General features: G+C 53.1%; 1 protein-coding gene across 19 annotated transcripts in view; it reads right to left on the minus strand.

The window, feature by feature from the left end:
- Nucleotides 1–1,767: 1,767 nt before the first annotated feature.
- Nucleotides 1,768–23,060, minus strand: part of LOC116945148 (uncharacterized) — an 82,599-nt gene continuing 61,306 nt past the window's right edge. For 18 of the 19 annotated variants that reach the window (XM_032959322.2, XM_076068914.1, XM_032959321.2 and 15 more), the window contains 5 exons: nucleotides 13,405–13,493; nucleotides 11,121–11,207; nucleotides 9,617–9,767; nucleotides 8,586–8,725; nucleotides 1,768–5,700 (listed from right to left, as the gene is read on the minus strand). In XM_032959322.2, coding sequence (XP_032815213.2) covers nucleotides 5,671–5,700; nucleotides 8,586–8,725; nucleotides 9,617–9,767; nucleotides 11,121–11,207; nucleotides 13,405–13,493 — 497 coding nt within the window. In that variant the 3' untranslated portion in view covers nucleotides 1,768–5,670. Of the gene's footprint in view, nucleotides 5,701–8,585; nucleotides 8,726–9,616; nucleotides 9,768–11,120; nucleotides 11,208–13,404; nucleotides 13,494–18,615; nucleotides 22,571–23,060 lie in introns of those variants that run through there. The other variant, XM_032959338.2, reaches the window with a different exon arrangement.

The following is a 23,060-nucleotide window of genomic DNA, read 5'->3' on the forward strand; positions in this document are numbered from 1 at the left end:
AGATTTCTCCTTTAATCTGCGTATATTTTATAGTCCATGTGTTGTATGTATGTATGTAGAACTTCTTTCGCACCGTACGTAGCCAACCGCGCTAATCGGAGGTTCTTCTGTCTCTCAATGTCATTCCAAGCAATTTCAAAGCACGCATCTTGGCTAGCAGAGACGCGTAAGCCACGCCACAGATATGCCCCAAAACCCAGCGCAGGCTACCACAGTTTGTACTTTCATTCAAGCAGATGATGTTCAAGATTTTCCAATTAATTGGGGTTTCACATCGGTGCTAAACACACCATGAGGGGAGCGATAATCCACACGCGCACACACACCGCAGGAAATGACATGAAGATATTCAACAATGCACACAGGGACACGTGTTGGATGACGATGGCCTCGAACGATCGCGATGTGGGTGGCAGATTAAGCGCTGCGCCCTTGACGCGTGCACTCTCGCGTTGTCCCCCACCCCACTCCCGTGCGTACACTGCGCACAGAGCAGGAGTCGCCGCGTGATTCGGTGCTACGTACGTCTGCTGAACTTCTTTAGCACCGTACGTAGCCAACCGTGCTAATCGGAGGTGCGGGGGAAGGACGACAAATTAAACACAAAAAGCAGTTGTAAAGAAATTACGTTTAATCGAGGTTACGTAAAAGTGAGTAGCTCCCAGTGGCTTCCTAATATCGGAAGGAAGAGCTTTCCAGACGGCCGCAGAAGCGCATCTGAAAGCGCGCGATGCGACGACCGTCTTTTGTTCGATGGCCAGTCAAAAGCCGCTGCTGCTGCTGCTGCTGCTGCGAGGATGACCGGGGGAGTTCGCGTGATGATGGTGTATGCCCTCTTTGTTTTTTTTCGGTAAAGTCACGTAGAATTAATTAAAAATAAAATTGTATGATAGCATACGACGTTTCGATTGCAACACAAGCAATCATCATCAGGTACAGAATTAACACAGACACATCAGGGGACACAGAGAGAGGCGGAGGAGCACACTAAATCAAACAGGGTTTGGCAAAAATTATGAAACTATATAAAGCAACACAGACGGTCGGTTAAAACACAACGCATAGTTTCATAATTTTTGCTAAACCCTGTTTGATTTAGTGTGCTCCTCCGCCTCTCTCTGTGTCCCCTGATGTATCTGTGTTAATTCTGTACCTGATGATGATTGCTTGTGTTGCAATCGAAACGTCGTATGCTATTATATAATTTTATTTGTTATTATTTCTACGTGACTTTACCGAAAAAAAAAAGAGTAATTCCTGCAGTCACGAAAGCACCTAATCATGGTGTATGCCCCTTGGCGAGATCAGCGAGGTGTTGTGGTTCATTTGTGGCGAGCGCTTTCTTTGTCGTGAGTGCGACCTCAATGCCGGGAGCGAACAAATCGTAGAAGCCGTCTGATAAACACGGAAGTACAACACGAGGATTTTGCCGCACTGCCCTCTACTGCTCAGCACGTAGCGGCCTGCAAACCCCATGGCAGCCGTGCCGGTGCATTGCTGGTGGTGATGGCTCAGCCCAGCGCTGCCCAGGCTCGACTCTGCGTAGCCTCTGAAGATCTGGCGAGATCGGGCAAACTTCGAGTGAAATTTTGTCGCGGACTACAGCCACGGTTAGCGCAGGAAAGTGAACACGGCACCGCACCGCGTGAATGCCACTGCCTGCCATCATGCGCTCTGGGTACCTTTGCAGGAATGCTAAGTCCGTAGATTTTTCTCGCAGCGAAAGAGCAGAACTCGCCCCCCCCCAAGTGTGGACACAAGCGCAGCGCAGTGGCAAGAACAGCAACGATTTATTCTTTGGGCATTCCCACACATCCAACATCCGAGAGCCAAGATCGCATTGTACGTGACGTCCTCGTTCGTTGAACGTCCTCGCTAACCGAAAACGGCGGCCCTAGCATTTACCGCTGATGAAAATAAACGATCCGCATATCGAAGGAACCCAACGGGTTGGGACGAGCGGGCGGGCGAGCGGGCAGGCGACCGGGCGGGTGAGCGAGCGGGTGAGCAAGCGGGTGAGCAAGCGAGCGAGCGAGCGGGCAGGCGAGGGGGTGAGCGGGCGGGCGAGCGAGCGGGCGGGTGAGCAAGTGGGTGAGCGAGCGGGTGAGCGAGCGAGCGGGCAGGCGAGGGGGCGAGCGGGCGGGTGAGCGAGGGGGCGGGCGAGCGAGCAGGCGATCGCCGCCACCAAAGAGGGCCCTGCTGGGCAGAAGCAACGGCAGGCACCAGATTCAGACCCCGAGCAGCTCAAGGGGGTCGTCCACCCCACCCCCTTCATGTTCATGAAAAAATATGGGTGCACGAAAACATCAGCTCAAATTCAAATCCTAATGAACGTAACACGATTATGAACATAAAGCCAAATAATCTCACTCATGTGTCTCTCTTCTCTCATCTCACGCCACCTCTAATTATATATACATTTGTCTTATCTGACGAAATCCCTATCTCTTGTGTATATCTCTTCTGTCATCTCGCTACGAGTTTATCAAGTGAAATAAGGGGAGAGGGGGGGGCCCGCCAATCGACCAGCACCACCACTGCCCACAATCGTATATCTGTGTTTGGTCGTCTGCGTGCGTGCGTGCGCGTGTGTCTCCCTGTGTCTCTCTGTGTGTATAGTTTGGGCAAATTTACAGGGAGCGTTAGAGCAAATGTGTTTGGGGCGACTGATATGACATTCTACAAATAGACGGTCGCACCACTCTGACAGGAATGATTTAGAAGCCTCGTCTGTATTGATTAAACATAATAGAGAACGAACATTCGTATGAAGGGTCACAGCACTGAACAAACGAGAGTAACGGGCGTGAAAGTTCGTAATCTAATATACCGTGAGCACGTTCTGACTTACCCCTCGCACAACACAACGTAGCATGTAACAGCTCATCGATTAAAATTATTAGGGTTTTCTCCACGTGTAAGAATCGATTATGATTTGTTTCATTTATCTTAATGACATTCATCCCACGACACAGCCACCCATAATGCACCTGATCTCATCGGATCACGGAAGCTAAGGAGGCTTGAAGCTTGAACAGCGCTTGGATGGACGACCGCTGTGCTTCGCCGGTGTTTGGCCACGTGAGCGCCTGCCTACGCCGTGCGGGTCGTGGGGGCTAAATGACCATACTTCACCACGCTGCGCAGTGCGGATTGGTGAAGGTGTGGAGAGGGGGCGTAGATGGAGGAACACGGTACATCACAACTAATTTTGCAGTACTGCGCTCTGCTGCCTACAACATAGTATGGCGATGAATTGTTACACGCACGTAAATTACGTGCACACACGCAAACACTCCCGCACAACGCACGACGGACGCTAACAACGCCGAGGTTTGGGTTCACGTGAATCAGGACAGTTCCAGGAGCCCCGCTTCGTTGCTGCCTGCCAGTGTCACCGCCTGTGTCACCGCCTGTGTCTCCACCACTGTCACCGCCGGTGCCACCGCCTGTGTCACCGCCAGTGTCACCGCCTGTGTCACCGCCGGTGTCACCGCCTGTGTCACCGCCAGTGCCACCGTCGGTGCCACCGCACGGGCATGCCACGCTGCTCCGTGATGATGAGCTGCTAACATGACAGGGTAGCTTGATGCGTGGAGCCGGTGTCGCGAGGATCCGAGTCCAGACCGATGAGAGTCGTTTGAAATAAACTGCATTCAATTACAAGCTCGCCTGCGTGGTTAATGTGGATTGCTGGGCGCTCGAGCGGACCCCAGTCGGCTGCGGAGGCACCAACGTTGCCGCTTCGACTCCTTCGCTCGCAGCGAGAGCTGGTATATAATCCGATTACTCGGGTAAATAGATTACTCTGCCCATTACTTTAAAAATATCAGATTACTCGACCGGTTATCGATTCCATTACTTGACCAATCGGATAACGCGAAGAGTCTCGCCTCCGTTCCCACGTGTGCCGCTGGATGGGAGGTGTGGCGGGGATTGGCGACATCACCGGCATCATTATCACCCAGGTCAGGTTGGGTGCGGCTTGTAGGGGATTCCTGCCTGCGGGAGGCAGGATGTTGGGATGGCCATCATTTTTAAGGGGCTCCTCAGTAATTTTTTAATCGATGATTCGATGTCATCAACGGATTACCCTGATTACACTCACGGCTGCCGCTTCACAGGCAACCTGTGTTCACGTATGGGCAAGCAGCGGTGCAATAGCTGCACCCTACAGCAGCGATTTCCATTGATAATCGTGTCTGAAGCAGCTTGGTCGAGTGGCTCAGCTGGAGAGCGAGCGGCTCGCAAATTCAGTTAAGAGTTCAAACCTCGGTTGGGGCGTCAACCCAGCTAATCATCCCTCCCTCCTGGGTGCATAACATTAAGACCACTATGTGGAGAAGTCAACAACACAGAATCCCATGGACAGACCCATACCGACTAGAGAAATGTGGAATTTCCACTACTGCCTCAGAGCTTTAACCAGGATATTATCACCATTGAAATGCAAGTGCGTTTTAAGTCACTCTACAAAGGCGTAGAACTAAATTGGGGTAGAAGGGAGGTGGAAGAGGGGGTCAGGGCAGAGCAACGGGAGACAGAGCCTGGGACCAAGCAAATAGGCCCAGCACCAACGGGTCCCAGGGAGAGCCAGGGCAGCCAGGGCAGCACCGACCATTCCCAGGGCATCCGTGGTAGGTGGGGGGCGGTGCCTCTTTACCAACGAGTCTCAGGGTGGTACCGGGGGGGGGCGCTGGGCCCCTCGCGGTGCACGTTGTGACGATGCGTCCACCTGGCGGCGGGGCCGTGCGCACTGCATCGTCTGCCAGCCCTCTACGACGGTGACATCTCCTGGACGACAAGCGACGTCCATCCGCGTAGCTCGCGGCGTCCCCAGGCCTCGCTAGAGAGACACGCGGACGCTGGCTTCTCAATCACGGCTTCTTGGCTGGCGATAAAATAAAATATTTCCCCTCTACCTCTTCTCCTTTCTCCGCCCATGCAGCTCCTTTATGGAGGCCGCTGGGTCCACGAACTCCAAAGAAGCAGCAGCAGTTCTCCACGCTTGGCGAGCATCATCACCATTATCATGTCATATCTGCTGCAGATGTATATATGTGCGTTGAACTTCTTTCGCACCATATGTAGCCAACCGTGCTCATCGTAGGTGTTTCCATGTCATTCCTCTCCACTCCAGTGCCTCCTCCACTCCATTAAGTCAATCGTTTTTTCGGTCGTCCTCCGCCTCCGGTCTCTTTCCACAAAGCGTCGCAGTTGCTTTTGCTGGAATTTGCTGTAACGTGCTGCAGCAGCAGCAGCCTGCGTAGGCCCCGACGAGACGACGCGGCTTGGCCATTGGCTCGGCGGCCAGCGGCTCGGCCCTCTGCGCTGGGATGCTGGCGCAAATATGATCTCCAAGTGTCCGATGGCAACACGATTTTGTGCTCAAGCCTCGTCCGTGCTGGATCATGAGAGTTACCGCGTCCCCGTGTCGCAAATGGCCACCGTTGAAGGAAGCCAACCTTCGTTGGAAAGAGTTGATTTAAAAAAAAATCCTTCTGAGCAATGAAAGAGAGAGAGAGATTCTTCGCGGTCGGGGCGTGAGTGGCGGAGAGGTCACGAGCGACCGGGGATTTGGCTTTGCGATGGAAATGCTTGCGAGCAAACATCACAGCTGCGTTCTCCTCCCGGAGAGACAGCAAAGCCTCAAACGATCTCTCCCCAACTTCACACGTCCAGCCATCCTCCTCCCGCCACCTGATGGGCGAGGGCAGCCAAGGGTGCACACGAACACAACCACACACACGCGCGCGCGCACACACACGCGCACACACACACGCACACCTTTAACGGCCTGTTGGGGAAGTTTCTGTGAGCGAGCGCCCATTATAGTCGGCAAAGCACACGAGGGGGTGGGTGTTGATCCTTATACACTGTACCTGGTACTCAAGTTTGAGTCGACCTAGGGGAGGTCCAGGATTGGTTCAGACATTCGTTGCATACAGGCTAGCACGTACATGCAGATACACATCGGCACGCTACCTCATGTATGTACACGCATACGCATACACGCACGCATGAGTACACACAACGCATGCACGCACGACACGGCCCCGTCAACAAATGCCTTAGACATGCCAGTCATGGGGCTCGTTTGACCTTATTTCACCTCACTGGCCAGAGTGGGTTGGTAAAAGCGGGACCATAGAAGCACAGTACAACATCACATCTTGCTACATTTCCCTCTGCTGCCCACCATGTAGCTCACCCTGCAGGCATCTACGGCAACCTGGCATGCATGGTGGTCACCGATCCAAACGCTATCCAGGCTGAAACCTGCTTAGCGTCTGAGATCTGACTATATTTGGGTGCGTTACAGGTCATTTGACTACAGGCTGTAAATGATCACCCACCTATAACAATTTAAAAAAACTGTATTTTATCCAGCAAGGCCTCTCAGCACGTTCGTGACGGTTGCTGCCACATCGGGTCGCTTGGCTAATAAGGTGAACGAGAGTCTGACTGCGCTTGCGAAGAAGAAGAACACGTCACCCATAAATTAGGCCGGACATCCAAATCCAGTGGGAGGCGGTTATTATTAATGTAGCGATTTAGTATGAACGGCCAAGTCAAGCCAAATGTCCTTCTGCTCTGCTGAGGAGACGGTGGATGTCTCCACGTCGAGTTTTGGCAAAATGACCGTGGCTTAGTTGCAGGACTAATCCCCATGAGTTTATTTTTCTCTCTCCGATTCGGTACTCATCGTCTTCACTATCCAGGGTAATCGGGGGGGAGGGGGGTGGAGGGGGGGCGGAGGAGACGAGGCCCAAATAAAACGAGATAATGTAAAACCGCACGGACATGTGGCTATTGAAACGTTTTTTTATCGTTGAGCTACACGTGTGAAGGCGAGAGATGAGTCATCCGCTTTGATTGCTCCTCAAAGTAATCGGTGACTGAGTCACGGACTAGGAGCAGCTAAAAATAGAACTGGCGAGGATGCAAAGACATTCATCGTCGCCGCATTTAGCCCTGAAATATCTCGTCCCGTGCCACGCCTGGAGGAAGGGGCCTCCGCTAAAGAGGGTACTTTCGCCTACTCTTCCACACTGGCCGGACCGTCTTGGGAGAGGTGGGGTCGTAACCGACACTTTAACCCGCCCACGCGCGACCCGCCGATCGACTCGCTGCCCTGAACCTCATTCGCGCTACTGGGTGGACCTAAGCCAGACCAGGATTCATCAAACCTGCCCCGTCGTTTCAACTGCCGCGCCGGCGGGGATGGAATCGACCCGGCGACCGCTGGATCGCAAGTCCCGCGCGTGAATTGCGAACCACAACAAAGCCGCCGCCCCTTCGGCAGCACCCTCGCGATTATTATTTACGCGACGTAGATCTACGTGACGCAGACTGGGCTCGGCGGATCGCGGTTACGCTGAAAGCAATCACACGGCCCGCGGCGATGGGGCAAAAATATCTGAGCTCATTATCGGTGGTGGCAGACAGGACCAGCTGGTGGGACTGTGCTTGGCTGATTGAGCCGAGGAGAGAGAGAGAGGGAGTGATGGAGAGCGAGAGAGAGAAAGGGAGCAATGGTGGAGAGGGAGGGAGGGAGAAAGGGTGACACAGATGGCAAGTCTGCAGCCACTGATGCCTCCAGGTCACTCTTCTCGTCCGACCCAGTAATCCCGCACAGCGCGTCACATATTGTCACGCTGCCTCCATTTCTGTTACTGTTGTTATTATTGTTATTATTTATCGCATGCGCTCATGTATATTAGGGTGAAACTGGGTAGGAAGATGGGGTTTGAGAGGTCGTGATGATGCAGGGGAGAGAAATAAAAGGGGAATATTCGTGCCACGGTATGATTCACCCGGCCAAATTTACTTACAGCCTGGTTGAGACACAAGATTATACCATTTAGATTCATCATCATCAGCAGCAGCAACAGCATCACAGCAACAGCCATTATAATCAATGCACTGATGGATGAAGGACTCCCCAAGCTGTCGCCATCACTCACAGCCCCATGATGCAACACTCCATTTATATATATATTTTTACAATTTATTTACAGCCCTTTGTAAAGCCAGCGCTGGATGAGGTCAATTAACCCACCGCGGCATTGTGGGTCATGGGAGTCTCGGCGCCGCATCTTTCCCTCTTCAAATGTAACTACATCAGGCTGCCTGGGCTATTACTTGGTATACTAACCGTAAACGTATGCGCCGTCTGCTTCACAGAGGATGTGAAATATCCACAGATGTGACCCGAAAGGAGTAGGGCCATTGCATGACAGTGGCACGGTCCAAATGAGCAAATTAAAAAAATCACACAGCAAAGTTCTCAATTTTGGGATCATGCGCAGCAGAAATCATCCCCTCCTTACTAACTTGGACACCAGGTGCCGAGTCACCTTTGTGCTACACAGGGACAGCTGTCACTGGGGGTGCCCCTTTCAAATGTTTGCGATGAAATGTGATACAAATCACTCATCATGTGTAAAAAACTCGCGATTCCCCGGCGGAAAGGAGGCGGCTATATCAGAAACAAATTATTATTATGATGTCCCAGCAGATAGTACACTAGCTGCTAGCGCAAACTTGAATTTCATAACTCGCGAACATCGCAGGTGGAGCACCTCGTTGGTGCAGGGCTGGGGTGGATATTCCGCCCGCTTCAGGGAATCCACGATCCTCTTCAGTTCCACCCTCAGCGAGGCGTCCTTGGGAAAAATCTTGACGAGCCTCCGGAACGTTGAGAGGGCCTCGCAGGTTTGTCCTGTGGCAACATTGACGAAATCGGTGTCGACAACTTCAGAGAAGAATACTGATTATCTTAAAGGTTTTGTTTTATTCTTGCGAATGATGGCAATGTGGTTCTGGAGCTCGATGCTGATGTCGAGGTCTGCTGCTGCTGCTGGCCACGTCGAGAGGGCTTCAGCAGAGAGAGAGAGTTCGTGTCGTGTCGCCGTTCCTCCTCCTCCGTCGAAGGAGCGCAGACTAGACTGAGTTTACTATATTGTCCACAGTTAAGTTTATATTTTAAATTTAATACATGTATGTGTTCACGTTTCACATCCAATCCTCATCGCAGGTAACGTGCACTGATTATTGGTGCTTGGTATACGCAAATATACAAGGGTGTGTTGCTTATCGTTGGAAAAAAATGCGAATAGTTTGCAAATAAGCACGGAGAGGTATACGCTCGGAATTAAGGGACAAGAGACAGCAACACGTGGATTCGAAAATAAAAGCAGATTACATGCCTCATATTGACTGTCAAAGCAAATACGGTCGGGCAGAAAAAAAACGTTGCTTTTGGACAGGCTGGCTCAAAACATGGCCATTCTGAATCTTCTAAGAAGGAGACAAAGACAAAGATCCCCCTTATAGCCTGAAACAGACTGTAGGGGCAAGTGCTGTTAGCAGGCACCTATGAAAGCCAACACGACACACAAGGGGGTGGGTGGCCAGCACCACGCCCGGCCGCCTTTGTCTCCCTAGTGGCGATGTTTCCACATCGCACCAGGTACTCATTTGAGGCTGAGTCGACCTAGGGGAGGCCCAGCATGCACACACCGGGACCAGCGCTCGGACGCCGGCACCGGGCCCCGAGCCGCCCAGCCGCCCCTCCCCCCCCCCGTCGGGTCACGTGACCGCCGTGCCTCACCGAGCGACAGGAGCAGCGCCGTGCGCCGTTCAAGCGCCGGCCGCACCAGGCCCGCCGGCACCTCCGGCATCTCCACCACGGTGGCGTAGAACCGCGTCGCCACCCTGCCCAGCGACGCGCAGCCGCGACGCTCGGCCAGCTCCTCGGAAATCTGGGGGGCCGCAAGCACAGCGCCGTTGTGTTGACACTTTCCGTGGGTCCGTCCGTAACGGGGGGGGCGTGAAGGCTGTCGTAAAGATTATCTCATGAGAACGAAACGTGAGAACGGCGTGAGGTTTCGTTGCTGTCGGGGGACTTTCACGATTGAAGTCCGGTTAAATGAAAAGTCCGGTTAAATGAGGCCAGGGGTTGCCCCAAAATCTGGAGGCTAAAAAACCTCGCGCTAAAAGGGGCCCCCTCCGTGTCCCGTGGCCTGCCCTCCCTCGCAGAGCCACGACCGACCTCTGCTGCGCAGTAGCAGAGGTGCAATCGTCTCGTCTGCATTACCCGTAACTAAATAAAAACAAAAAGTGTAGCGGTTTGCCACACACACACACGCGCACGTATATACTTCTCGAGCAAAAAAACCGTTACATTTTAACCTTAATTCCGTAGGAAATGATTGCCGCTTCTGGCTCTCGGAAGTAGTAATCGATTTTAAATGGTTACCGGTGAAAGTTTAACAAGCCTACTTTCCAACACTCTCTAACTGGCACGCAAAGAATTATAAAAGGACAAATATAAAGCATAAATACAAAGATCCCCCGTATAGCCTTTAACTGACTGCTAGCAAACAACTATGAAGGCCAACATGGAAAATGAGGGGGTGAGTGGCCGGCACCACGTTCTGGCCGCCTTTGTCTCCCCAGTGGCGATGTTTTACACCACACCAGCTACGTACCACACCAGTTACACAGGCCCAGGACCGATCTAGATATTTGCCGTGGCCGGTAATTAAACTTGGGTTACCAGGTTCGTAACGAAATGCGCTACCCACGAGGCCACTGCTCCCCCCACTAATACACAAAGATCCCCCATGCAGCCTTCAACAGACTGTTGGGGCAAGTGTTGTTAGTGAGCACAGCCACAACAAAGACAAAGATCCCCCATGTAGCCTTCAACAGACTGTTGGGGCAAGTATTGTTAGCGAGCATAGCCACAACAAAGACAAAGATCCCCCATGTAGCCTTCAACAGACTGTTGGGGCAAGTGTTGTTAACAAGCAACTATGAAGGCCGACACGGCACACGAGGGGGTGAATGGCAAACACCACGCCCGGCCGCCTTTGTCTCCCTAGTGGCGATATTTATACATCGCACCAGGTACTCATTTCAGGCTGAGTCGACCTAGGGGAGGCCCAAGACCGGTTCAGATAATCGTCACTGGTGCTGGCCGTCAGCGAGAATCGAATTCGGGCCGCCGAGTTAAAAGTGCAAGAAGCCAACCGCTACACCACCGCTCCCCACTCCACACGTACTGGCACACACCAACGCACGCAGGCGCTGCCTGTCTCAACACGTCGCACCTGCGCCTTCCTGAAGTGGCACCACGGGCTGTAGGGGTACGACTCGAGCAGCTCGCTATACGCGCTCATTGCCCTCTCCAGCCAGCCCTGCACGAGAGACACAGAAGGGAAAGCGCGGCAACATCATGTGTGTGCGTCCGACAAGCTCGCTCCACGTGCTGGGACCTTCAGGAAATGAGCCGCAGCACGTGGAGCGAAACGTCGGACAACAAGCCGGCTCGGCTCCTCTTTCACAGTGGGAATGGTGGAGCTGCACGGTACAGTACAGCAGTGGAGTCCCTATGATGACACAAGACATCCCTGTGAAATGGCACTTCCCACCAGGGCTCAGTAATGGAAAGTCGTAAGCCACCAGGTGAGAAGGAGGAGGGGCAGCTTTATCGGTTCAGAATTTTATGGGGAGGTTGGTCATATGTAAATAATAATACTATCTGTGTGAACATGACAATCTCCGTCGGGTGCTGGAGGGTTAATGACAATAATTTATGAATAAAAACTACCACCACGTGGCCCTCAACCTAAACACAAACGTAGATCGATGATAATTAGGTTTGAAAACCGGTAACTCCCGGACAGATTTTCCGTGTGCGAGCGGAGTAGCGGAAAATCAATCGGAAGCCACAACAGCCAAAACATTTCTCTCTAAATCGGCGAAACGTTTTCTTGCTGTGAATCATCTTTGAATGTTCTGCCAACCTGCCACAAAGTGCCAAAGAGTGCCACAGCGGACTGCTGTGTCATTTTAGCAAATGCGAGCCCAAGGTTGGACACAAAAACACACTGTCAGTCCACACAAAAACAAATAAATAAAAGTGTGTATTTTTAACCTTCCCCGTTCTCTCTTGGGGCCCTGGCCAGCTTAAGACAGATGGAGGGCTCCGGCTCTGTTTCGTGCAAGACATTTATTGAGTTTAATTGATTTTTGGAGAGTAAAGCACTCGGTTGGAAAAGCCATCTATCGCAAAAAAATGTCCCGCAAGAGGTCCCCGCGACATCAGCCACGGAATATTTATTATTACGAAAGCCATTTGCCCACGGGCAGCCGTGTGGGGCCATCTGGCCAGCGGCGCACCGGGCGCCGCTCCCGGGTCGCGATTATTTCTGCCTCCGACTTAGGAGGCGTGCGTGCCATCGTAGCACCGCCATCGCACGCCGGGAAGCGTGACCGCCCTTGGGGTAAACTCTAAATAAAGGGGCAGAGGGCAGCAGCCGTGGGCAGCAGACGTGGGTGGGGGGGAAGCCCGTGAAGAAGAATGAGCGTGGCTCTTCGACGGATTGTCCAGTTTGTGCCACGTGTCGTTCGGCATGTCCGACAACCTGAGCCGCAGCACGTGGAGCGAAACGTTGGACGACAAGCCGGTTCGGCTCCTCTTTCACCGTGAGAATGGTGGAGCTGCGCGGTACAGTACAACAGTGGAGTCCTATGAAGACACGAGACATGCCTGTAAAATGGCACTTGCCACCAGGGCTCAATTCTGACTGAATATATTACAGGGTCGCTGGTGGACTGGAAATGGTGGTACGTTACTCGCAGCCGCAAACACAATGAGAGGTATAATGGATGTGGTGTGACGGGCACGGGTATTCCTTTTGGATCACGGACCTGTACACCCCAGGCTGGAATTAAGCCCTTCTTCCCCTTGGCCCTCGTACACTCCTCTGACGAACATAGCCTTTGACTCTCAAACCTGACATCACCTCCTCCCGCGTTATCTTCCTCAACCCCCGCCTCTTCCGTGACCCTCGTGGCGGCAACGTCACCGTGTGGCTGACTGTCATTGGCACGGCAACGAATGAGAATGTGGCGAAAAATATGTTTTAATTACAGAGGAATTGCCTTGAGCTGTTAGGATAATCAAACTACCGGCGACTCTCGCTCACACGCGACCACGTACCCCGATAATAACAATTTGGTTATCGTTTTGTAATTTGTGCCATTATAGCACGAGGTCACCACGAAATAATTGTGTTTGACAGATGGGTAAAGTCTACCAGGAGGGTGCGATGCTGCTAATTGACTTTACCCAATGAAGTAATTTGCAATTTTTCAAAGTTGGAAAATATGGACCATGGCAGCGGCACACAAGGCCTACCCCGTTTTTGGATAACGTCACGAAATCTTTAACGTTCATCGTGAAGCAGAAGGTGCGTGGCATTTAAGGTATTAACCAGGGTGGCCACTGGGCTCGAACCCGATAAAGATACCTACATCAGGCCGTGATTACGAGCCAGACGACCGGTGTCCTAAGGTCCCCTGTAGGAGCACAAGAGGTGGTGCCCTCACCTTCAAGTAGAATTTCTCGGCCCATTCCAGCTCCTCCAGCACGTCCCAGTCAAATCTGTTGAGAAGCTTCTGATGCAGCTGAGGAAAGCCTGGGGGAGATAATGGCTCAGGGCCTTACGGATCGTTCAACATTTAAACTTAAATCTTTCTCCCCCAAATTTCATCCCTGATTGTGTCGCGCCACGGAGTTGAAGAATCCACTCGGATCTCTCGCAGACCAGCGGCGGCCCTTCGTGTGAGACAGAGTTGCCTTCACGTGACATCTGTTCCACGTTGCAGAGGGCATCACTCTCCTACTCGTTTTACCACCAAGAGAAATGTTTGTCACTTGACGGCCAAACTCTCGGAGCTGAAATTTAGCTAAATTAAGCACAGACCCATATTTAACATTGTTGGGGGTTTTCCTGTGTGTGCAGTTATTGCTAACCAGGCTGATAACATCGACTCGTTACATTTGATAACCTGGTTTAATCACTGGCTCCTGCCTGGATTCGAACCCATGTGCTTGACAGTGCCAGCTGAACGCTCTGATCCCAGGCCACCCGGCCACCTCTAGTGGTACCTAATTTATCAACATGGGAGGAACGATGGTCCCCAAGTTGACCCATTAACAGCACTTACACCTGCAAGATTCCCGTCATTGCGATTCGAGCCGTCTCTTAGCGAGCGCCACGCGGCCGGATTTCACGCGATATCTGCACGGTCCACATACGGACTCCAGGACAGTCCTTCACGAGAAAATCGCACGGGAAAGAAACATGGAAATATGACCTTTGCAGCTGCAAGAGCGAGTGCTGTCTGGCAGCAAGGTGATTAATCTACCCAGGGACACGGGGAGAACTGGAGGCGCAAATCTCGCCATCGTGCAGCAGCCCCTGCCAGCGGGAACCCACGGAACCATTAACGGAATTAAAAATTGAGGCTCAAGAACAACAAAAAAACAATCGAATCACGTCAGGGGTCAGCAGCGTGGGTCAGAGGCAGAGGCAGTCCTGACACGACCGATTTTGAGATGGGGTATTCTGTGTCACTTTCAAAATGACCTTTTGGGTTTTTTCAGCTTCAGAGACGTCACCAGCGATAGGAGACCACAAATCATGCGACGAGTTAAATGAGCAACAACTTACTCGCACTGACTCGCATAGGTACCGATATATACATGTAAAGCAGCGCAGCAATGTGTAGAGGAGAATGACTTCAATCGTCGCTGTGACACGGACACTGACAGAGACTATGGAACAAAATATGAAAAGTGTGCCAAGAAGCATGGACAGGAAGGTGCTTGGGATTACACCGAGACAGAAAGATGAACGCATGGATAAGAGACCACATGCAGGTTAAAGGTCATCACTGAGACTCTTGGGAAGGGTTAAGTAGGCCCGGGAAGGGCGCGTCGCGAGAAGGGATGATGACCGATAGGCGAGAAGACAATCGAGCAGCAGCCAAGGGAGAGAACACGCGAGAGGGGTTACGCGCACATGGAGATGGAGCGATGAGATCAGGATTGTCACATCGCGAGATCGTGAAAGATGACGGTGGCTTGGGGAGACATTCGGCAGTGGAAATATAACGGCTGAATATATAGCGCTAATTTACCCAGGAGAGCCACGCTCAGTGCTTAGACTACTTTTCATTATTTTAGCGATGGGAGAAAACAACCCGGAGACAACCCCTGCTCCATGCTGAACGGTATTGGGGGGGGGGGCCATACAAACTCCACACGGAAAAAGGCACCCGAGTCAGGAACCGACGCAAGCGTTACGATACTGACGCGAGCCAGTGAACACAATGCCGGAAACGCACCGACGAAGGGACATCGGCCGTTCTTATTCTAACGCGAACAGACCGGCGCACGTTTCCACGTCGTGACCAGCGAGACGATAAAAAAAAAACATTTTAGCGAAGAGACCGCTCCACGAAGAGACTGCTCCACGAAGAGCAACGCGCTCGCACAGGCGCGGGGGGCATCTTTGAGCCCTCGTTTTTCCCGCGGGGGACTTTGCAGGAAGCGCAGAAACAAATCTCACCGAGGGCCACAGCAGGCGCAGCAAGAGGCAGATGTTGTTGGAAACGATCGGCACACGCATACGGCGCACATCATCGTCGGCGGGACAGCCGCCCCGGGGAGGCCTGCCATTCACACAACGCAGCGGCCCTGTACACTACGCCATGTGCACTGGAGGCCCCTGTACACGCAAGGAAAGTGTCCTTTTAATGTTTTCATTCGCTTGCAGTTATGATACCTTACAAAATGGATAATCGTTAAAATAATGATGTGCATTATTCACACATTTATTTCTGAGAACCATGTTGGGTCAGGCAAGGGGGGTACCTCGGTTGAAACTAAATTCAACGGGGGGGGGGGGGGGCAGAGTATCCAAAGACGGTCGAGGACCACTGGTCTTGATCCCCATATTTTAAGTTCCTCTGGATTGCAAGTTCCAGTAGTGGTGCTGACCATCGACACCGCGGCGGTAGCGATCCCTTGTGATGACAACGCTGTGCCGTATCATTACACTGAACACTCCCAGTCGCTCCCAGTCATCCGCTGAGCGCAGAGTTCAGCTTGCCGACCACCGAGGACGAGAATTACAACAAGCACTGAAGAGAGAATGGGTGAGGAAAACAAACAACGGAGGAGGAGTCAGGAACAGCGCGTGAAGGAAGAACAGAAAGGAAGCAAGCCGTGGTGAACTGTGAACTTTTTTTTAATTGCACTGGCAACACGACCGCCACCTTTGTCCCCGCCGCACGTCCAAGACGCGCACCTGCAACGTTTCGCAGCGCGGGGCCAGTCGCGGGGCCGGTCGTCGCGATCGTCCTCGAAGGCAACTCCCGAACGTCGCGGGCCGCGACAACGCGCAAGCCTCGACGCCAAATCTCCCGGCTCGCTCCCGTCCACGCGGCGAGTCGTCGGCCACGGCCAAGGCGGAAAGAAAAGAACGGCGAAGGCGCCGTCAACACGTTGCTGAGGTAGCGGCGGGGTGGGCGCAGGAGGCCAGTGTCTCGTTCACCGATGCGTAAACAGCAATAGCCCTCCCGGATAATAATACAAGTCAAACGGATTTTACGAGCGCTGAATAGAGGTTTGCTGGTTTGGTTGCAGTGGACGATAGCAAAAAATGCTTCCGTGAAGTCCGACAAGGGCTGGGTGAATGCTCGAGGCGTTTTGTTTACCACGAATGGATTTTATTTCGAATCGCCGCGCTTTTGCTCCATTCGATAAACAATGAGTGAGCAGCACAAAAGGTCAGCTACTTTAGCCGTCCACGGTACACGGTACACACACGCAGACACACGGCTAGAGAAATGCCCCACCGGCGGCTGAAAATGCCAACGCCGCCCGGAGCACACAAATTGCCGAACGGTGAATCCGACGCTGGTAACCGCCTCGCGCGAGGTGAACAACGTGCAGCAGCAGCAGCAGCCACCCATGTTCAGTCCACTGCTGGATGAGGGCCTCCCCACACCGTGCGGGTTGTGGGGGTTACTCGACCATACTTCACCGCGTCGGGTCAGTGCCGGTTGATAGGAGACGGGGGGAAGCTTACACGTGGGAATACAGTATTGTACAGATGTCTTGTGACCCCCCCCCCCCAATTAATTGACCCCTGAAATGTTTTTTTTCCCTTTTCAAATTAATTTCTGCTTTGAATAAACTTTACTTTAAAAAAAAGTTTTAGAGAATGAAATGAGGGTCACAAGACATCTGGACCACCCTGTGTACAGCAACGACGACTTTTGCCCTCTGCCGATCAGCAAGCAGCAGAAGCGTTGCAGCCGCCTACGGCAGCAGCCTGACATGCACCGGTGGCCACCCCATCCCAAGCTCTGTCCAGGCTCAAGCCCTGCTTAGCCTCCGAGATGGGGCGCATTGCGGGCTGACTGGCCATCATGGGGCCGTGCACTGGCTCCTGTAACGTTCCAAAACGGGCTGACTGGCCATCATGGGGCCGTGCACTGGCTCCTGTAACGTTCCAAAACGGGCTGACTGGCCATCATGGGGCCGTGCACTGGCTCCTGTAACGTTCCAAAACGGGCTGACTGGCCATCATGGGGCCGTGCACTGGCTCCTGTAACGTTCCAAAACGCGTTCACGTCCGGTGCGAAGGGCGCGCCAATTTGGGAACGTGGCGTCGAAACTTTTGCCTGTGCGGACATGCACGGCAGCTCGCCTCGTAGAGGCTTCAACAAAATAAAAACAGGAACAGCCTCGTACAATTTAAATTTCCTAAAAGCCAAGCTTAATAAGAGCTTGGCACTTTTCGTAAAACCGGACGTCACGGTATTTTACAAATGGGGAAAGGCACCGACAGCCGCACACAGCCACGGCAAACTTGCTCACACGCCGTCGCGAGTAGCCGAGGACGCCTGCCACCAAGCTTAAGCATTGAAACTTTACAGAAAGAAATGTACACGGATACCTCTCTATACACGGCAAAAAAAACTCCCCACAAAAACTACACGCAGTTACATTGTCAGTGGCGGGCAAGCGTGTTGGGCGCAGGATTAATATCAAACGTGGAGGCACGGGGTGGAACGGCGATGGATTATAGCGGTTTCATGAGCCATCGTTGCAAGCCAGAGGTCTGTTCCAATGACCGATTACTTTTTGCTCGGGGCGCACGCAAGTGGCGCGCCTCGAGTGTGCAGGCGGCGCAACTGCACCGGGGCTCACGGGCTGGAGGAAGTCCAGATGCTGGGGTACAAAAAAAGGGGGGATGGGGGGAGAGGTGTAAATGAACAGGGGGTGGCCCATATCAGGGCCCACGCCAACCAAGCTACTGCGACACTGGTGTACACCCCAAGACTGTAGGGTAAAACAGGACTCCGGGTAACGGCGGATCAGTCAATCCCGTCCTGGTTTTGCAAATGTCGTGCAGGAGCTGTGTGGCTTGTATAGGTGACTTGCCGTTGTGGTGTTACATCAGCACCTGAGGAGATTCCACCGCTCAGGATGGAATCAGCACCACATGGCGCAGTGCCAATGTCACGCACTGATCATCGTCGATGTCGTCATCAGGAATTACCAAGCCACTGCTGGATGAAGGTCCCACCCAAGACGCAACCATTACTCATGATCCTGCGATTTAACAATCCACCCGGCAACTTGCACATGAGCTTTCTGTATCGGTCAACTCTCGATTGTCGGGCACAATTGAAATGGGGGGGGGGGGGGGGGTGGCCCGGATAAAACAAAACCACGGATAATGAAATTCACACCTCAATGAGGCTATATAAATGTATTTATTGTTTACCGACATACAGCGGGGGAATGAAAGCATAGAAAGCGTCATCTATTTTTACTGCCGCATAAATGAATAGATTTATAGATGTAATTGCCGTCACGTGAGTCCATGGCCCTCGACGAGTGAGGAGCAGCTCGCTAATTGAAGCGGCTTGTGTAAATATATATTTCGCAGGCACGATTAATCCGCAACCCAGATAGTCCACCCACGGACAACCGGGAGCTAACTTGATTCGCGTCACGAGCTTGCGCAGCAAAGGTTGTAAAATTGTGCCACACTTGGATATTGTAAATATTACCAGGTTCGCGCCATCGGTGCCTGCGTGCGCACGCCCACGCGAGCGAAGCTGCCGATGCGTGAAAGCACTCTAACGTAAACTTATCGCCGCGCTAATAAAGCACACTGCTTCACCATCAGATTCCCCAACTGATGTGGACGTACAAAAATAGGGTTCTCAAGAATGTGACAGTCGATCATTCGGCAGGAACCTAATTTTGAAACGGCAAGAGCGCGCCCTCGTGGGCCGTGTGCTGGAGCTTGCGCGAAGCGCGTGCAGAGAGTCGGAGGCGCCGATTTACCCACAACGGTGACCTCACCGTGACCTCACCGTGACCTCACCGTGACCCAGCCGGACAGCAATTCGGCGTGTCCTCGAAATACCGGGATCCTTCACGGCTGGGGCATCCTGGTGTGTCGATTTTTTAAATAAAACCCTCTGATGCATTCCATGTTCAGCTTGTAATGTTGTTTATATTGCTTTTTAAATTTATAAATATATAAAAACAATATAAAAGAGAGATTAAAGCACACAAAAAACCACTGAAACCACAAGCCAATTCTGGAATTCGCCGTCCAACGCGACAGCGGTTACTTTTCCAAACTAAACTGGGGCGGCCCCGGTACGTGCGCAGCGTGGAGAAGCATCTGACAATGAGTCGCCGCCGCTTTGCGCGCCATTCCATTGTTTTTTTGCGCTTCGATTTTTCCACCCGTTGAATGTTTACAGGCCCGGCCCTACACACCCCGTCACACCACAGGCCACGGTTTTATCGACGCGCGTTATTCCGCGGACACGCTGCACCCGCCCTCGTACGCCGAGCTGTCCCGCGTGTTGCCGAGGTTGCGTACCGCGTGCCATATGGCAGCGTGATGTCCGACGTTTCGCGCCGCGCGCATTGGAGGAACGGTTCCCAAAGAGGCTTCTTGAGCTCCCAGCACGCAGAGCAAAACACGGGGAGATCACGTTGGCGAACAGCACGTAGCGGCATCACCCAGAAGAACACATCGAGAGCTGAGCAGCACGACCATGAACATCGATGCGGTTGTACAACACTCGACCGCTGCACCAATCTCCCTGGCGACTGGCCCAGCTCCAGCGCCTCTCGGAAGTGGGGGGGGGGGGGCGGTGGGGGGACAAGTAGGGCCGTTGTGTGGGGGGGGGCACCGTGACAGTGATTTACCGCTCAGTGAACTTGGGTGGGCGAAAACGGACATTTTGATGGTGCAGGGCCCACCCATGCATCTCCCCTAGCACCGGCCCTGTCTGGCACTCGATGCTATTCAATCGCGTCGCACACGCCGTTAAACAATTGACCGTGGCCTCGGGGGCCTAATTTTGTCCTCCGTGGTTTGATGGATGCAGAAGTCCGCCGATGACCTGAACAAATGATGGTGCCACGCACTCACATTTCGGCCGTCCCACGTTTCAGCATCGCCCCTTTGGGATGCAGCTGCTGCTGTACAGTGGCTAATGACTCGTGGGGGGTGGTTATGAGATTGGGCAGGGGAGGGGGAGTAGAGCCCCCCTCCCCGTTCCCTGTGAGAGGAGGTCAATCATGGGTCAAGCAAGCGGGAGGCGGAGGGAATGGGACGGGAGATAGAATATCGACGACGTCATGCACGGTCAATGGAAGCTCGCCGATCGTGAAGTTGCGACCGTGTGATTTGCCTCGTAGGCTGTGCCAACCGGCCTGCGTCCAGCGTGGGTCCGTGTAAGGGCCCTGCAGGTGAACAGAATGGGGGGGGGGGGGCACTCTTGATCGTTGGTGGGTTTATAGGTGGTCGGGTCCATCGGACAATTACCCTCAGTGGCGGAGCGGGATGGAAAGTGCTGCCCCCTGTTGCGTAGGGATCTCGGGTGGCAGCTCTGTGATATCCGCTTCCGTGGGCCGTTGGCTAACACCAAGTGCTGCACCGCTCTGCGAGGGATCCCAATGTTCTCTCGGCCTCGTGACAACGCATCGCGCTCAACCCTTATGACCCATGGCACGTGATCGATCGTCCACGACCGTGCGTGCACACCGGTTTTCTTTTGCAGCACAACTTTGCAAATCAACACGCCAACGCTTTGATTTTACAGTGCACGTAACCACGCGCTATCGGAAATAAAACATCACACGTGCAGTCACTCTGGTGCGAGCAGGAAGCTGAGACCGCTCAGGTGCACTGCTTTTGTACAAAAGTTTTGAGCGACTCGACAAAACCGGCTTCAAAACCGCAGCTGTACACTCTCGATGAAGGAATATTTTGACGAGAAGAATAAACAAAAAGCATAACTCTGTAAATGTCCCACTTCATAAGTTAAGCATGCCTACACCTACACATTCTAAATCGGGTTATACATTCGACAGATCATGACACCCCTCTTCAATCGGCGCGCCTTTTTAAATCCGGCACGCGGTATGCTATCAGATGTGTAAATAAGGCGCATCACAAGCCACGTGTGTCGGTCAACAATTGCGCGCACAAAGCGTATCGACAATTAAAGGCGCTGGCTCAAAAAACACCTCCTGACAGCCAAAGTCAGCCTGGCAGCTTCTCGTATAACCCTTCACAATCCGTCTCTTCTCCTGTGACAATCCTCACGGGAGCTAAAGGAACACAGACTCCTTCCGCGTGATGTAACGGGGCTCAAACTGACTATTCCCACGGCAGCGTTTTGTTTATGCTCCTGGCCGACCCATCCATCCCATCCTGCACTGCCTGGCTCCTGAAAGTGCCTGCCCCAGAAGTTAATCTGACGATTTGGGGCGGCCCCATCGGTTCCTGGGAGTGGGGTGACACACCAGAGTGGGCTGACACACCAGAGTGGGTGACACACCGACTCGCAAAATTCTGACTACACGAGGACGACTCGATTGAAAGCCCTCTAAGCTCCTGCACAACCACGTGATTTTATTATGTTTTGATTACTTATCACTGTTGTTGGATAAGGTTGAAGACAATCATCTCTGTCTATAATGTCGGGGAGGGATTGAGGGGGGGGGGGGAAACAATAACTCTCATCAAGACGATCCAAGACGAATTGAGCTTCCGATGGACGTTGTTCTGCTGCTAGGGAGTCTGATCCTAGAGGGCACTGGCCACACTAGCCACAGCGTTGCCCGTGGCCTCCCCGGCAAAGCCGCTACCCGAGCTCCGGGTAGCGCCGCTCCATTGCTATGGCAAATGACACACTTCCTAGGACAAATGCACGTCGGTGGAAAGCATTCCAGCATCCATGCATATGCATGATTCGTCTTCCTTGTGGAAAGTTGGCGCGGTGCATCCAGCGGTCACGCGAAACCCATTCCGTACGAGATGCTGCCAACCGGAACGCGTCACTCCCGACGTGTGACTCGACGCATGCGCTCAATTTTTGTTCCTCGGTTTGTTTTTCTCTCTGCATGAATTAACTTTGCGTTTTTTTTCTCCCCCCCCCCCCCCCCCCCCACCACGTTCATATCGTCGTGACAATTTAAAAAAAAACATTTGACCCGAGGCGCAAGCTCAAATGGTGTGAGTCTTTTTCCTCTTCTCCGATGACTCTTTGTGGGGCGCGGGGGCGTCGGGGGGCGCCTTGAGCGGGGAGTCGTACACCACCGGCCCGTAGCCGTTGCCCGACTCCACCAACACGCACTGGAAGTAGCGCACGGGAGCTGCCGGCGGTGGCGGCGGCGGTGGTGGCGGCGACGTCGGAAACGAGACGGAGAGGAGGACAAGGCAGGAGCAGTGGCGACGGGGGTTGAAGAGACAGAGCAGACGAAGGAGGAGGGTAACGAGGGGGGAAAGGGACAGGCAGAGGAAACGACAGAAAGAGGAAAATCAGTTGTGTGCTGCAACCGTTTAGGGTTTTCCCTCGTGCTAAGGAGAGCCCTAGCAGAGTGTCAGACTCAGAGGTGGAAGGTCGTGAGTTTGTATTGACGTTGCGATGGGAGGGAGGGCGGGAGGACTCAGTTGGAGGGGGCCGATCCAATCATCCCCCTTCGGGGGTCAACAGGATTAACACCGCTATCGATAACAGCGCACCACGTACAGCCGCTCGCCAAACCACTGCTGGATGAGGGCCTCCCCATATCATGGTGGGTGATGTGAACCACACTTCGACACGCCGGTTCGGCAGTGTCGGTTGAGGCGGGCAGTGTAGAA

This window comes from Petromyzon marinus, chromosome 23 (genome assembly GCF_048934315.1).
Source record: "Petromyzon marinus isolate PM22_M1 ecotype Great Lakes invasive population chromosome 23, UKy_Petmar_22M1.pri1.0, whole genome shotgun sequence".
NCBI classification, from domain to species: domain Eukaryota; kingdom Metazoa; phylum Chordata; class Hyperoartia; order Petromyzontiformes; family Petromyzontidae; genus Petromyzon; species Petromyzon marinus.